At 39.7% G+C, this 17,632-nt stretch overlaps 1 protein-coding gene across 1 annotated transcript in view; it reads right to left on the bottom strand.

Annotated features, from left to right (window-relative positions):
- Positions 1-17,632, bottom strand: part of TMEM135 (transmembrane protein 135) — a 167,962-nt gene that overhangs the window by 100,029 nt on the left and 50,301 nt on the right. Inside the window, exon 5 of the mRNA XM_014958255.1 lies at positions 894-959. Within this exon, the coding sequence (XP_014813741.1) occupies positions 894-959 (66 nt within the window). The remainder of the gene's footprint in view (positions 1-893; positions 960-17,632) is intronic.

The raw sequence follows: 17,632 nt of genomic DNA, 5'->3' as shown, positions 1-17,632 counted from the left end.
ATCAGCATAAGGAACATTTTACAGCACAGCTGGGACTCCAAGGTAAGTCTAGGCCTAGATTCAAGATTGAATCATGTGTCTACTCTATGAACTTTTCACAAACGTACCTAGGAATTTGATCAAAATCAGATTGCCATGAAAAAACACTGAGGTTTCTACGTTTAAAACCCTACGTACTCTAGCATCCAGCTGTGGCAATGCCCAGATCAGGTCTCATTTGCACTGTCACGACCAACTGTAGTATTTTTTTTTTTAATTAAATTCTATCTAAGCATAAATTCCACCACCCGATACTGGAGACATTCAATCAGCAATGTTCAGAACAATGTTTAACAGACATAAAACCATATGAAGGAGGAAACAAATGTTCACCATCAACAGAAGCATGTATGAGTAACATAATATTCCAATATATTCATCCTCTTTAGAATAATTAATTTATTAATACTTCATATACTACCTTAAAGTTACTGATTTCTTGAAAGGAACAGGTAACTTGATGAAGTAACCTCTCCGCAGCTGCCCAATAACAAAGACCAATCTCATATGAATTTCTCTATTTTCTACAACTATTTTATTAGGCAAAATCAAGTGAAAAATTACCTGGCCAAAAGGACATTCTTGTGACTCACTTCTATTATCAGGCTAAATTATGAGTCAAGCAAAGAGAAAAATAGAGTGTTTTTTTGAAAAATGCTTAATCTGGACAGGATTTCAATTCTTGTTCTCCTTTAAAAAAAACAAACTGTAACGTAGGTATGCAAGTTCTATATAGTCCAGCCCTCCTCACTTACCTGAAGACAATATGTCTCCCAGGAATTTATAAAGCATTGCATTCATAAAACATTATACCAGATGTGCAAAAAAGGAATAAAAGATATATTTAGTCTTACTTCTCCATGCCTTAAAGGTGTAATAGCGCCTCTTGCTACTGCCATTCGGAACAGCGTTTCTGTGGCCTGCACCAAGAACACACAGACAAATCAGTCATTTGAAAAACAGACAACCCAGCTCACGAAAATTTGTTTCAACCTTCATAACATTTTTTTAAAAGTCTCAGCTACCATTAGCACCCATCATACAACTGAATCACTTCAGTAACTTATTTAAAACAGTCAGCACAGGTTCGGCAAAGGTTTATTGCAAGGTGGTCCTTCTAATGGTCCTTCACAGGTTGTCGGGTAAAAGTGAGACACCGATGAGAAAAAATAGCTATATGGCATTTTACAACCCATGAAATGAATTAAATTTTAAAATTCCTGTTTAATATTATACGTGTCAATTAACAAACAAGTATCAAACCCAAGAGTATGATGCAACTCTTTTCCTAAAAGCACCTGAGCTCCTCCTAACTCTTAATAATGGTGGCCTTAACAAAACACAACATTCTCACATGCAAATGACAGGGAATTCAACTTTGGGGAAATCTTTAATTAGGCTGATCTTTAGCTAGGTTGCATACCTTTCTGTGTTAGTTCTCCCATCCCTTCTTTAATCCAGTGGGAAAATTAGCGCATACTTCTGACATAAACATAGATTACTGACTCTTAACTCAGGCTATAATATAAAAAAGCATAGGTTCTGTATCTCATTCCTTTCTAGAAGCTGGTTGCAAAAAGGCATGAAAAAAATTCACTGCTTACATAAAAACACAGATTGGCACATCAGTGTACATAAGAACAGATTTGTTTGAAAGCCTTGTTTCCATAGCAAGTAGTGAAGCCAGTTTCAATTTCAACTGCAATGAAACACGTTTTTAATATCTGGTTCTAATAAAAAAAATATTCTAACATTTAAGGATCTGAGCTAAAAAGTAATTATCAGGTTGCTTGGGGGGAAAAAAAAAGTTTAGAAAGCTGATAAATAAAAGTAATTGCAGTAGCTGATTGTCTTTCTAAATGGTGATTGAAGAAATAAGCAGCCCAATGCTTACGTGACTGCACAACTTGTTGGGTTCGTGCCACGCTACCTTAAGATAGCTGCATCTCAACAAATGGAATATCAAAGGCATCTCTTGAGATTAATTCCTCAGTTTTCCAAGACACAGATTAAATGGGATTTATCCTTTTCTAAATAATTGCCTGCAGAAAAGAGCTTTTCATTACCTTATGTTTCCCCCCCATCTGTAAACGAACGTGTGGGCTCCAGAACCCTGGGCTGCAAGGGGTATTACTTCATTGACACCCGCGACAATGCAGGGCAATGCCCAAGTGTGATTCTTCTTCTCAAACCTTTCTTCTTAAAGAGATGAAGCGAACCTCATACAACCCTTTGTATTTCCCAAAATTGGTTTCTTTCACCAACATTTTTAAGGATGTTTCGACCGAATTGAGCATTCTGTCAATACCGCTAAGCTGCTGTTGTTTCTTTAGAAAACCACTGGTGTGTGCAACTCTTTTCACATCTACTCGTAAAAGATCTCTCTTAATATACTTGTACTCACATCGTTAATGCCAGATGACAAAACCATTCAGAAACAAGGAAAAAAAAAATCACAGCAACAGCAAATCCAGCATCATAGATGTCCTCCTACGGGCACCACTCTTCATGTGCCGAGTATCACTAAGAAGATTAGCCCTACAAGCACAGCTTCCTACCCAAACAGCACGGGGGGCATGAGGCCACCTATTCATGCACTGACAATGACAAGGCTGGAGAAAAAGTCATTGGGGTTTTAGGTATGTAAAATCCAAGAGGATGTTTAAAGAAGTCCATCTTTCAAAAGATTAATCAGAGCCGAGCTTACTGCTGGTGTAATGTAACCTGGAGGAGGCAGGCATTAGCAGAAAACATTTCGAGCTCGTGTCCTTTCTACACAGAAAACAAAGCATGAGCAGTGTTGAGATTCCAATAAGGCAGCGTCTTATGTGGAAGAAGAACAAGATGAAACCATTTAGAAATAATTCTTTAAGACCTTCACAGAACTATAACATCACATGTAAAAGTGCTCAGGCTAGGGAAAAGTTGGCCAGTCTTAAAATCTGAATTTATCTGTAACACTCCTGTTCTGGACAAACTCCCACGCTGTTTTCAATTTCCATTATTTTACTTTCTGCCTCACAAATAGAATCCTTTAACAGAGACCACCTGGGTCATCTGGTCCAGCTCAGGGCCCCTTGGAACAGGTTGCCCAGGGCTTGTTCAGGCAGGTTTTCGGCATCTCTAAGGATGGAGGTCCAACCACCTCCTCTCTGATCAACCTGTTCCACTATTTTGCAACAAAGTTCTCAGTACATAAAAAATGCAATTTACAGATGACCTGTACATTCCCTGCGCTTCCCAAAGAAGCACAGCCCAATTCCCCAAATTCTCCATAGGCGGTAGAAACGCTTTGTGCCAGTCAAGTAGAAGGCCATCCTTTCTTCTGTGGTTTCTAGCTGTGACAAGCTCAGCCCCACTGAAATCCCACAACGCAGAGCATCCTGCTGGCATTGAATAAGGAAGAATAAGCACAGGGGTGGAGAAATTGAAACATAGATCTACCAAAATACTAAATTTTTTTGGAAATGTTAAAGACAAACTCTACCATACTTAATGATCCATATAAAGAATAGGGCAAAAAAACCTGCATGAATGAAGAATCCCACAACAGTAATGAGAAAAGAGTAAGATGCTCACACACCTCATATACATTTTGAAATTCTGTGTGATAACGTCGTGCTGACAGTAGAAGGATCCCTACAAGACATCAAGTCCACTTTGACAAAAATCCAGTTTATTAAATACATTTTGCCTGGTATATTCTTGGGTTTTAATTTCAAATCTACCAAAGTTATTAGTACAATAGCAGCCAATATTCATGCTGCATAATATTCTCATACAACTTGTTTCTATATTGATGAAATTTAAATACATTGAACACAAACATCATGACTGTAATTTTTTTAAAAATAAATTTAAGTATACTGAAATGAGAAGTTAGTTTAACTGGATTAAATCTCATAAAAACATGCCGAGTACTGCTCTGTCACAAATTAATCTGTCTTTCAACACAGGCTACCTAATAAAATAATCTTTCAGACTTCTTCAGTACTAGATTTCTATTGAAAAAGTTTAGCAAATTTTTAAGCATCAGGTCAAAACAGCCCTTCTGTCCCCAAAGAACAGCCGTCACCGCTCCTTTGGTTTACAGTTCAGTTTCCTTCAGCAGAGACACCCACAGTTACACACCATTTAGAATAAGTTTAATGACCTGGTTGTAACGTCAGCCCTTTTCACTCCTTAAAATATCTTCTAAAATTCTTGAATATATTTATACGAGACATTTGTCCACTGAAAGCCAAGCTTTCACATACAATTTAATTTATTGCTTCCAAATTTAAAAACACAACATAAATTAAGTTAATTTTTAAATGCTGGAAATATTAAAATAAACTTGCATTTTATGTTAGGATGTGTACAACTGATTGGAAATATTTATTGCTGTGTCAGGAAAAACCTGCCTTAAAAAGGCAAGACTGTCCATTTAAGAAATAATAATGCTCCCAATGAAACTACTGACTAGGAATTCAGATCATTTTTGACTGCTTCTGCCTCTGTTAGCATTAAATACTTCATTATGATCAGATTTTTTATGAAGCCGTAAAATTTAAGATTTATCTGCATTCAATTCACTGTGAATAAGCCTTAAATAAGAATCATTACAGGCTTAGGCAGTGACTTTAGACATTCTATTGAGAGACACGAGCCAGAGGTCCGTAAGAAAGCAAATTATCAACAGATGGTTTTAGTGATCTCAGTGTGAAATAAATGCGTTGCAAAGCTGATAGTTACTGAATCCCAAAATTGTTCTTCATTGTAAGGAATGTACCCGGTGTTAAATTATATGGGAGGTGAAAAGGCAGCCTCCTGGATCTTACCACTACGGCAACCCCGCGCAAGCTATCATGTCATCTCCAGACAAAGATGACCAACCGCTCCCCCTCCAAGAGAGCAGTCAGTTCTGTTCAAATTCCTTGCAAGTGGGTTAACAAAAAAAAAAAAAAAAAAAAAAAGAAAAACACCATTTAAATACTGCGTATATACGGAATTTCATGCTGTGTTCCAAATATTCCATGTAGGACTATTAAAGCTGATAGAGAAAATTCATGAGATGTTCCAACCAACCAGTATCATCTCTATTTACATGCTTGTTCTTAGCCACATTATATTAGCTTGCCATTTCTTACAACACTCTAAGTTTATACTTTATGAACATAGTGAGTTAAGGAAGTTGATAATGCTTTTATTTTCCTGTACGGCCTGACCTACCTGATTAAATAAATGTAAGGTACTACTTCAAGGGGGTAAAAAAAAAAAAAAAAAAAAAAAAAAGGAGAAACCACTTGTATGAACCAGAACTAAAGTGGAAAATAATTGCGCATTATTGATGGAAATTGTAGGAAAAACAGCAAGAAAAACAGTGCTGTAGAGTCCAGATGTTTTGAATTTTCTATGTATTCACAAAAATAAAATGGTCTTATAATTCTTCATCAAAATAGTAACTATTTTACCAAAGTTAAAACTCCAAATGCAAGCAATGGAGGGGACTTCTAATGCGAAATAATTAATTTAGAAATGCACGCTTTTTAATCACCTGACAAATTTTGGCATCTACTTCTAAACATGCATAAACATTTCTAAAAAGAAAATAATAAATAAATCTGTTTAAAGATATGTCCTGAAAGGCACAGATCTTTGGAAGTCATTCACAGCAATTTACAGATTTAATTAAAACAAAAATCATGCAATTTGCTATATGAATAAAAATGACCGAAAACAACAAAAGACTTGTTTCACTCCTATTAAGTTTGCTGATCTTGGCTACAATAGCTGGCTGACAGCTCTGGCCTGTAAAATTTGTGTTTCTTCATGAAAAGCACATTATACTTAAAAAAAGGTTCTTGACAGTCTATCCGAAATCATCAATAACGTTTTTCAACTTTATTACATATTGCAAATGAACTGTTTTTATAGCCCTTATTAGCGAACCATCACACAGCTCTTGGAAACAAGCACGAGGGCTGGAAAAGAGAGAGAGATTTGGTGAGATTCAGAAGCCACAGTGAATAGGAAAAAGTACGAGAAGTTTCTGAAATAATTTTTTTTTCCTAATTTCTGCCCACGATATTTCAAGTGTAAGGCAACCCGCGCCCATCTAAACCTTACTCCAGACAACCAATTTAACTGATGAGCTTATTTATTGTTATAGCTTTTGATTAAATTTCAACAATACCAATATAGAATTTACTGCCATCCTAACTCTTTTATGAATTTAAAATATATTTAAAATACGTTAAAATACAACACTGAAGCTGAACTGATACTTTTTAAAGAGACATATATTTAAATTCATATTTTCTGGAAAACTGTAAAATATTTCATTTGTTCCATTTTACAGGTACAAATTTAAATGCCACCATAAAGCATATATTACAGAGCTCATGATGGCCTTGCACCCATTTTCTGAAACTTCTCTAAATCTTTTTTCCACTTTCAAGTTCCAGAATGTGAACAGCCAGAGAAAATATTGCACCAAACACCCACCATAATATTTGATCTCCCTTTCCTCTGGTTACTTATACAACATTTATGCACCTTTATTTCAAGAATAATACAATTCTATCATACAAATCACGTTTCACTGCCTCCCCCAGTTGAAAATACAAATGCACATAAGGAATGGAAGGACACGTAGCCACAATATTCACCAGCCCCACATTCATCAGCTTGCAGGAGTACTCGTGGAAGCTCTGGATGCACAAGAGAAGGTCCAAATCTGCTCTAATTTATGGGGGAGGAGGGAAGAGCAGCTCCAAGATTCAAGGGTAGAAAGCAATAAAGTCCCTTGTACCTTAGACAGCAAAAGCACTAACTGCAAATGGTTCTCCTTTATCAAATAACAAATGTACATTGATTCCCAACTAGATGTATGGAGGGTTATAAAGCTCATCACTAATCCAGCATAAATAAACCAGTATTAGAAGTAATAAGATTAACAGCACAGGTAGCTCTTTTTGAGTGACACCTTGCTTCTTCCTTAGAATATCCACAGATTTGTCGTGCAAATACAGGCTCAAATTTACTTAGAAATATTTGATCAGTTCAGTGCAATTTTTATTACATTAACAAAATTCCATTTGCTTACTGAAGTCAATCTGCACTTTCAGGCTTAATGAAGTCTCTTAAGAATTAATTTACCTCTACCCTACCACCTAATTAAACTACTCTGATCTTCACAACACCCAAAAGATAATACCCATCGTGGTGACGGACTCTGCATTTCACCTTCACCATGTCTCTGCTGCGAGAACACCCCCTTGCTGTGGACCAGCTCAGGAACCTCAGCCTCTCGTAAAAAGAGCTTTAAAACTTGCAGCTGCAGGACACACACTCAAAAACTGAACCACGCACAAAAATAATCAAGCATTGTGCGCTGCCAAGACGATGAAATAAAAGCATCAGTATTTATTTATCTTAATCTGAACCCAGTAGTCTGCAGTTGTGGTATTTGTAACTTTTTCCAAGATGATGATAATTTTTTCTTTTCTTCTCCCAACTTCTTCTCTACCTGTTCTCCTCTTTCTCCTTCCTCCCACCCCCTCCCCCAAAAATGCTTGGTATTTAACTGGGATTCCTGGTCCCAGCCTGTAACTGACTTTCACCTCCTGCTAGTTTTCTCTGCAGAAAGGACTGAACAGCTCAACACTGCAATTAACCAAATATCAGGAAGCCAGGAAAAAAAATAGTAATAAATCCGGCAGCATAATGCTCAGGAACCGAATTACCCACAAAACAGGCCAGCAGCCAGCATGGGAAACTGGAGAAACAGGCCATTTAATCTCCTCTGCCTTGACAGAAATGCCAGGGAAAGGAGGTCCAGGCAGGGCTGCCTGGCCACCAGCACCCAGCAGAGGTTTCTGCATCTGAAACGACCCACCAAAGGCAGCTAAAACCTTCTTCCTTCTCAAGCGCTCAGCAGAGGGACAGAAAACAGCTGCAGAACGCACATGACAACTGTCAAAAATGGTTTTGATTAGTAATGCTGCCAGAGAGAATAAAAGACAAGAGCTGAAAGACCACTCTGGCCAGCCCAGGAATAGACATGCACACTTGCACGTAGTCAGTGCTCCCCCGGGATTCGGGGGCAGCGAACTCTTCAGATTTCCAGCTCTAAAACGGTGAAGAGGGAGCACATGCACCCATCCATCCATCCTGCTCTGTCCCTGCAGCAGGAGCACCTCCCTCCAGCCCATTTAGAACTGATCCACAAGAGATACTTCTGCTGCCTGTCCAGGGGTCACTGGAACAATGAGCAGGAGCAACAGGTCTACCCAGGAGTGAGACACCAAGTGTGAGGATAACAGGGCAACCCTGAGCCCCCAGCTCCACTGAACTCCAACACTAGACAGAATCATAGTATCGTTTGGGTTGGAAGGGACCTTTTTAAAGGCCATCTCTTCCCAACCCCCCTGCAAAGAGCAGGGACATCTTCAGCTATATCAGGTTGCTTAGAGCCCTGTCCTACCCGGCCTTGAATGTTTCCAGGGATAGGGCCTCTACCACCTCTCTGGGCAACCTGTTCCAGTGTTTCACCACCCTCATTGTAAAAAAATTTCTCATGTCCAATCTAAATCTACCCTCTTTCAGTTTAAAGCCATTGCCCTTCGTCCTGTCACTAAAGACCCTGGTAAAAGTCTGTCCCCACTTAAGTACTGAAAGGGGATATAAGGTCTCCCTGGAGCTTTTTCTTCTCCAGGCTGAACAACCCCAACTCTCTCAGCCTGTCCTCACAGGAGAGGTGCTCCAGCCCTCTGTCACCTTTGTAGCCTCCTCTGGACTCACTACAACAGCTCCACCTCCTTCTTATTTTGGGGGCCCCAGAGTTGGATGCAGTACTGCAGGTTGGGTCTCACCAGAGCGGAGCAGAGGGGCAGAACTACCCCCAACACCCTGCTGGCCACGCTGCTGGGGATGCAGCCCAAGATACAGTTGGCTTTCTGGGCTGCGAGCACACATTGCCAGCTCGTGGCCAGCTTTCATCCACCAGTACATCCAAGTGCTTCTCTGCAGGGCTGCTTCTCAATCCCTTCATCCCTCAGCCTGTACTGATACAGGGGTTTGCCCCAACTCAGGTGTAGGACCCTGCAACTTGGCCTTGGTGAACTACTTAAAGACATCTCTGCCCACCCAGCCACTCCAGCTCCGTGCTGTGATTTTCTAGCACCTGGCACTGCTGGTCTGAAGAGCACCGGTGAAGATCATCACAAAAGAAAGCCAATAGATGAGAAGGTGTGTGTCGTGGCAGTGACCACCAGGACGTTCCTGTAGAATTCATTCCCAAGCTTCTCAATAAGTGAAGTCAAATTCTTCTATGGTACAAGTAAAAAAATACTGAGGTGAGCTTTCACACACCTCCTCAGTGAGTTATTGGGACAACTGAGAGCAAAATCCAAAAACCCTTGATCCCTATTCTCTGCTCTAACCCCTGGAAAATGGCAGAGATTTAAACAATAACACCAGCAAGCTATTCCAGCAGCCTTGGGTCTTGTAACATAGACATTTTTAAGTTCCACTATGACTGCTAAATTAATGAGAGCTGCATATTTAGACAGCTTTATTTCATATTATCCAAGCATGTGTTCTGGAATTCCAGACTAATTTAAATACAGTCATTTACAATTCCTTTATCTGCCTTCATTGACCAGAATTTCTTGTTAGCATGAACTCTGAGTGGGTTCAACTCAGTGCATTCCCTACAAGCTTTACAAGATTTATGTTTAATGTGTTTCACAACCATAGTCCTTTTTCTTTAGGGGATTACCTCATCTTTTACGTTTCCCACTGGTAGCAATTCTAAGTAGTAGCTCTCAGTATTGGCAAATGGAACAAAAATGTCTTTGTCTTAATTGTTTTGTTTCCATGTATTGTAATTTACCCACAGAGCTATGAGTTAAACTAATACAAAACTAATCTAAAAAACATTTTCAAACTAGTGATTTATCATCGCCATGCTGTAAAAAGTAAGTATTATAGACTACATCTACTTTGGACGAGACACTCAACTCACCAACTGTATTGTTTAAACATGTGTATGTCACACAATCTTTCTCAACTAATTAGAAACAGAAGACACAGGTTAACGCTATTTCATTTTTGGTGCAGCTTATAAAAATGCCTCCCTTGTCTGTGTGGAAAAGTTTTCCTGATGTTGGACAACAGCAAAACTGTTTGTGCTGAAGGATACGTGTATTCTGGAGATGACTTCAGAAAGAATGAATCAGTATGATCTATTTATCACATTGCTGTTGTCTTTATAAAAAAAAATAAATCAAATACTGATTATTAATTATTAAAACCACTAAAAACAAAGTAATCAGCAAGAAATTTCAGAAAGTCAATTTTGGTATAGATCATATGGGGAACCGTAAGTCCCTATTAACATAATGCATAATTCTGCATTATTTTAAAAAATTAACTTCTTTTTTCTTTTAAGGAGAGCAAAAAATTTCAGGGCTTAGAACAATATTTTGAGAGCTGGCAGAAGCCCTGGTCATCCTCTTCCTGCTCTTGAGAAAACTGTTCTTATTTTGCCCAAGAGTAACTAACAGAAATCTCCACTTACAGGCTGCACAAGGCTCAGAGTTTGCAAGTGAAGCCCTTTCAGATAAACCGAACTTGCAAGATTTCTTCTTCCCAAGCATCTTCCGTCAAAACTGGCAGGACAGCAGGACAGCAATACTTCCAGGGTCTGGGAACTGCCTTCTCTGCCAAGCAGCGTGGGGCCCACAGCAAAGCACACTTGCACACTGTTTTCTCTTTTCCAGAAACGCAGGAAGCTTTTATCATAAGCCCAATCTCAGGAGGAAGCCACACTTCTCCTTTCCATACGCTATCAGAAGGGCCATGTCTATTCTGAACACCAAGACTGTTGACAGAAGGCGCAGTGCAATTGTACTCCAGCAGCCCTGCTTTTTAATAATCCAAGGTTTCCACGTACCACCTACTCATGAAAATGGTACGCAAACACACAACAGCAAAAGGCAGCAGAGTCTGCTATATCTGCTCAAGAGAAAATTATGAGAACTCACCACCTCTAATTTTGTGGCTGAAGAACTCTGAATTTCCCAAAAATGCAGAATTCACCCATGGATTTAAAACACTTCTGTCTCTATGTTACACCAGGAGGTGGAAATTCCTCCTTCCTGCTCCTGAATGTTTTCCACAAAGGGAAGTGAACTGGACCAACCCTCCCAATTGATGAATGACTGAGGCCAGCCCAGCAGCAGGACTGCAGGACTTAGACGAAGTGTCAAAGCAGAAGAAAGTGCATCTAGAAAGCTAAAGTAGCAAAATGCCCTTAAAAATCAAGGCATCCATCAGCCAGACACAGACTCAAACCCTCTGAGATGAAGTTGGCTACAACCTCCAAGTCCTGAAACACATATCTGAAGAGGCTTTCAGTCAGGCCTGCTCCACAACTTCGCAATCACCAAAAATTACTGTCGTGAATTGAACTCAACACTCTAAAAAAACCTTGTCTGGTGTATAACAACCTAGTGCTTATTGCCAACTACCTTTGTAGCCCTAACAATAACTGGGCATGTTTTTACATAGGTGAAAAAAATTGTTTAGGCCACTCTAATGGAAAAAATATGAGACTCGATTCCTACTATCGCATATCAGTTGTCCCATGGGAAATCAGCCTTTCATCAAAATTTGGATGGTTGCTATAGACGATGGTAAAAGAAGGAACTAAAACTACGTGGTGATCAACGCCAGGTCTGTAAAACCCCTGCTCCACTTTCTCTAAAATTTGGAAGGCAAATCGCAAGCAAAGCAGGAAGAACCACAATGAGATTATTGGTAAAACATGTAAAGTTCATGCAAAAGAGCTGGATTCCAGCTTTTGTCGTTCTTATCCGATATCAGGCAAGGCAGCTGAAATACAGAGGATTTTTCTGTAAATCAGCACACTGCGGTCTTCTTTCCCATGGGTCGGAAATCAAGAGGTCCTAAAGATCTCCTCCTGATGGTAGTACCATGGCAATTCCTCCTCCAGAAGAGGATTAACGCTTTTCATCTACCTCCCAAAGTCATAAAGAATATACAATTTGTTATCCATCCATCGCCTTTAGAGCATACAGACCAACTAAAATTCCAATATGCTTAAAAAATATAAGCCAAAAATTTGGGAAAAGCAACGGACAAATGTCTAACACTGAACCACACTAAGTTATCAAATACTTTTCAAACTCCATCACAATAAATAATTCTGGGCAACTACTTCTCATGCCTGAAATGGTATTTGTCACTTTACATTTGATTGATGAGGATCAATTATAACTATCTGTGAAGTATTTACAAACTACAGCTGATGAGCATCAGAGAAAAACCCATAAAAAAAAAGGGTAATGTGTATTTTAAGGAGGTTTTGAACGCACACCAATGGTTGAGCAGCTGTTAATCCAGAGAATGTCTTCAATCCTTTATTGGGAACAGCAAGGTTCCCAAGGAAAAGACATTATGTACTTGTACTCTTAAATATCATTTTTATGCACTCGTACAGATTGAAGTTAAACAAGTGCCTCATTAATGCAACAATTCATCCCCATAGGACTGATAGCCTATGGATATTCCATAAGTAGAATTTAAGCTTTATTATTATCTAGAAAAAAAATGTGATGTTCACTTTGAAGTGAAAACAATGTTTCTTTTTGTCCTGTTTTTAAAAATAATCTTCCCACACATATAAATGAACCATTTGACCGTAACGTAATATTTTTCACTCCAAACTTAATTCCTCTCACGATAACATGGAGAATTTTATTATTCAGTACTGTTATTCAGAAATATATTATTCTCAATTCTTATTATACTGAAAGATATGGAACCTTAAGTCTGAAGCATTATGTTAGTACCAAAACCATTAATTCTGTAAGAACAATTATTCCTGAAGCTGTAGAAATCTAGAGGAAATAAAAACCGGATGGGCTGCACCCAAGAGTGCTGAAAGAGTTGGCAGACGTGCTCGCCAAACCGCTTTCCATCATTTACAGGAAGTCATGGCAGACTGGAGAGGTCCCAATGGACTGGAGGGTGGCAAATGTAACACCCATCTACAAAAAAGGCAAGAAGGAGGATCCAGGAAACTATAGACCGGTCAGCCTAACCTCAATACCAGGGAAAGTCATGGAACAGGTTATCTTGAATGCCATCAAAACCCACATAATGGGCAGCCAGGGGATCAGGCCTAGTCAGCATGGGTTTATGAAAGGCAGGTCCTGCCAGACGAACTTGATCTCCTTCTATGACAAGATAACCAGATTATTGGACGAGGGAAAGGCTGTTGATATTGTATACCTGGATTTTCAAAAAGCATTTGACACTGTCCCCCATACAAATCTGCTGGAAAAACTGGCTTCACACGGCCTGGACGAGCATACGATCTGTTGGATCAAGCACTGGCTGACTGGAAGGTCCCAAAGAGTGGTGCTCAATGGAATCAAATCCAGCTGGCGGCCGGTCACTAGTGGTGTGCCTCAGGGCTCAGTGCTAGGACCATTTCTATTTAACGTCTTTATTGATGATCTCGATAAGGACATAGGGTGTATCATCAGCAAGTTTGCAGATGATACCAAGTTAAGCAGGAGTGTTGACTCCCAGGAGGATAGGGAAGCCCTACAGAGGGACCTAGATAGATTGGATCACTGGGCCAAGATCAATGGCATGAGTTTCAACAAGGGCAAGTGCCAGGTCCTGCACTTGGGCCACAACAACCCCATGCAGCGCTACAGGCTGGGGGAAGTGTGGCTGGAGCTGCCTGGAGGAAAGAGACCTGGGGGTTCTAATTGACAAACGGCTGAATATGAGCCGGCCGTGTGCCCAGGGGGGCAAGAAAGCCAATGGCATCCTGGCTTGTATCAAAAATAGTGTGACCAGCAGAAGTAGGGAGGTGATTGTGCCCCTGTACTCAGCACTGGTGAGGCCACACCTCGAGTGTTGTGTCCAGTTTTGGGCACCTCAATACAAGAGAGATATCGAGGTGCTGGAGCGAGTGCAGAGGAGGGCAACGAAGCTGGTGAGGGGGCTGGAAAACAAATCGTATGAGGAGCGGCTGAGGGAGTTGGGACTGTTTAGTGTGAGGAAGAGGAGGCTGAGGGGAGACCTCATCACTCTCTACAACTACTTGAAAGGACACTGTAGAGAGGTTGGTGCTGGTCTCTTCTCACAGGTAATTAACAATAGAACGAGAGGGAACAGCTTCAAGCTCCAACAGGGTAGGTTTAGATTGAACATTAGGAAGGAATTCTTCACAGAGAGAGTGGTTGGGCATTGGAACAGGCTGCCCAGGGAGGTGGTTGAGTCACCATCCCTGGCTGTGTTTAAGGGCCGTTTAGATGCGGTACTGAGGGATATGGTGTAGGGGAGGACTTTGTAGAGTAGGGTAGATGGTTGGACTCGATGATCCCAAGGGTCTCTTCCAACCTCAATGATTCTATGATTCTATGAAAACTTAAAAGAATACAAACTACTTAAAATACAGAAAAACTGTGTTAAGCACAGGTCTCCTCCAGTGCCACCTTTTAAATAAGAACCTAAATTTAACTACAAAGGTGGCCTTTAGAGTAACATTTAATCTTAAATGTCCTCATAATTTTCAGTGATGATATCAAAGAGGCAGTTTCCTCCAGTAAATGACAACAAATCCAAAGAGCAAAAAGCACCAGCATCCAAAAAAAAAAAAAGATCACCCAAAACCTGTTTAAGAAACAAGCTTTTTGCACATTGAAGTTAACAGAAATTTTCAACATACTTAAATAGAAGAAAGGTTAGCCCCAAAAATGGGTTAACCTTAAATGTAGGTTTGTATGTTCCGTTGCTCTGTTTATAAAATGTATTACTTATGAAAGGAGGAAATTTGCATGTCCCCATACACAACATATGACAGTCCCCAAGAGATTTTTCAGCCTGCAGTTGAGTTTGCACTTTCTTAGGATAACACAAGAAGCACCACCAGTAAGTCACCTGTTAAGATTTACCAAATCCAGAAACTGCAGCATGGTCCTAAGCTACTCCAAGTGACAGAGAGTTGTATTACGATACTGGGAAAGCAGCGAAAGCAGTGAAGAGATGGAATAAAATTCACTATAATTTAAACTGGAATTCTTGCTCCCCACCTCAGCAGCAGAAAAACCATGGAATCCCATCACCAAATCACTTTATTCACCTGTTCTTTGTATGTTAAACATATTAAGGAAGCTGAAAAAACTATAGAGATTTTAAGATTCACAACAAACACTTTAACCAAGTACAAAATAACAAGGAAGAGGATTTTTTGACCAGGAACAAAACGTACAGTTATTCCTGGCAAGGTTTAAAGGTAGCAAATCCATGTAGTGGGTCTGTTACACAAACTGCACTGGATTGCATGGATGAGCATGTGCGTTTAAACATCCTGTATGTTACCACAGCCAAATAAAAGCTCATACCTCTGGGGTGAAAAATTACATAAATCACACTTACAGAAGAAGGAACTGTATAAGGAACGTAGCAATACTAAAAACAATTGTGGCAGGCAACCAACTAAGCTCAAAACAAGCCGTGCTGCCCATCAAATGAGCAAATTAATCCTGATAAGTGAAGAAACATCAAATGGGCTCGTAAATCAGGCTGTTGGAATGTCTCATCTAGGCTCATACTTGAGAAAGCTTTCGTAACAAGGCTGAAAAAACGGTGCCGAAGCTGCTAAAACTCACGTGTTTCGTTGGCATTTAAAGGCATTGCATAATCAAAACATTAGAAAAATTATTGGCATGAATTATCAGTAGTAAGATGCTTCCCAGATGTAGCTGCGTTAGAGGCTTTACATTAACACAAGCACCTATATGGAAGAGCTGTCAGATAGCAGACATCCTCACCCCGTAAAAACAGGGAAGGATGAATTAACCTTTTACAAAAACCTCCAGATAAAATAGCTCCAACTAGAGTTAGGGAGGTGTGGTTTAGTTGTTTCAAACTCGGGTCTTTATCAAAGGAAGCAGCAGATGCTCATTTCTGTTAACTCTTGGTTTAGAGGTCCAGTAGCAGTTAAAAAAAATAAGTTATCAACCAGAAGTCTCCAGAAAAGGCTAATGGGAAAGCTTTGTCATCAAGCTGGGAGAGGTCTGTCATCAAACTAGCTATTAAATTATAACAGCTAGCACAACTGCAAGTAAATCCTATTCCAAAGAACGATCCAGAGTTCTGACAACTCAAAAAGACCTTTCAGCTCTTCCTCCCCACCTAGATCCCCAGATAAAGGAGGGTGTTTCCCAATTTCTTCCCATGCACCAAGCTCTCCCTTCCACACTATGCTGCAGACGGGAGGCAGAGCGGAGGGGGATGACAGAGAGCCAGCCCCCGTCCCAGCTTCCCAAAGGCGAGTGCCACGGAAACGCGGAGCCGTGAAGCGGGATCAAGGCTCAGAAGTCCTGGAGTCTCTGTGGCTGCCACCCCCGGAGCCAGCGAGGCAGGATGAATGGATCCCTCAGAGGTTTCTAGCAATTAGGTACATGGCTCAACACCGGCGCTTCGGCTGCGCTAATTGAGCACAATGCGAAACGCCGCCCTGAAATGCCAAACAGCAAATTTAACAACCTTATAAAGGAGCCAGGAATACACATTCCTTTTCTTTTTTCCCCTCTCCTTATTAAAGAAAAAAAAAAATAAAAATAAAGACTGGCCTAACTTGTCGCTACACAAAACAGAGAGCTGGAAAGTGTCCAAAATTGCTCTGTAAGTGTTGTTTTATTAGCCTGAGACTGTTAATAAACATATTGTAAACTAACTTATACTTGCTTGGGTGGATATAAAGAAACAATTGTATCACTGTTCTTACAATGGTTACAATTTACTCTAGTTCTTCACTTTTTTTTTATCCTAGTTACACTGTTTCCAATACTAGTTTACCTTAGCAACTGACATTTATTTGGGCCATAAATTACTCTAATGCAGTATAGTGCTCTTTCATAAATTTTACAAACACAACACTTACAGAACATAGACTTGTATTAATTAAAGCCATGCCTACACAAATCTAACATTTCCTTTAACGGTTTTACTTACTGCTAATTCTGGAAAACACATAGAAAGACAAAGGCTTTCTCTTCCATTTCACCAGGTGTGGTTTTAAAGTTTATATATACATATAAATGTGTATTTTTTTTTGGTGTGTATCTTATTACCAGTGTGCCACAGATGATAATACACAATCTTTTACAGGAAAAAGACTGTCTTGCTACAAATTAGATCCTTTCATTAGGAGAAGCTTGTTTAATTCTTAGCAATTTCCACTTTGACTTTACCACTGCAAGATTGCCATTAGTTAATTTACCTCTTAGAAACAGCTTTAGCTATTTCTAACTCTCAATGTCAGAAGTCTTTAAAGAGTGAAACATGACATCCAGAATAAAACTTCAGGAAAGTTGAAAAGGGGATCAATTTCTTAGAGGAACAAAAAAGGTTTGAGGTACCTCTTGATAGAAAGATAAGGTAAATGCTAAGGTACCATTGGTTTTATAATGCTTTTCATGCCTAAGTTTAGTTTTAAAAGTGAACAATAAAGCTGTTGTTATACAATGTGAATATTCAATGACTACAGTGAGTAACTATT

This window comes from Calidris pugnax, unplaced genomic scaffold, assembly GCF_001431845.1.
Source record: "Calidris pugnax isolate Ruff unplaced genomic scaffold, ASM143184v1 scaffold252, whole genome shotgun sequence".
Classification (NCBI taxonomy): domain Eukaryota; kingdom Metazoa; phylum Chordata; class Aves; order Charadriiformes; family Scolopacidae; genus Calidris; species Calidris pugnax.
Note: the sequence above shows the minus strand (reverse complement) of the source record. Positions and strands in the feature narration are given on the sequence as shown.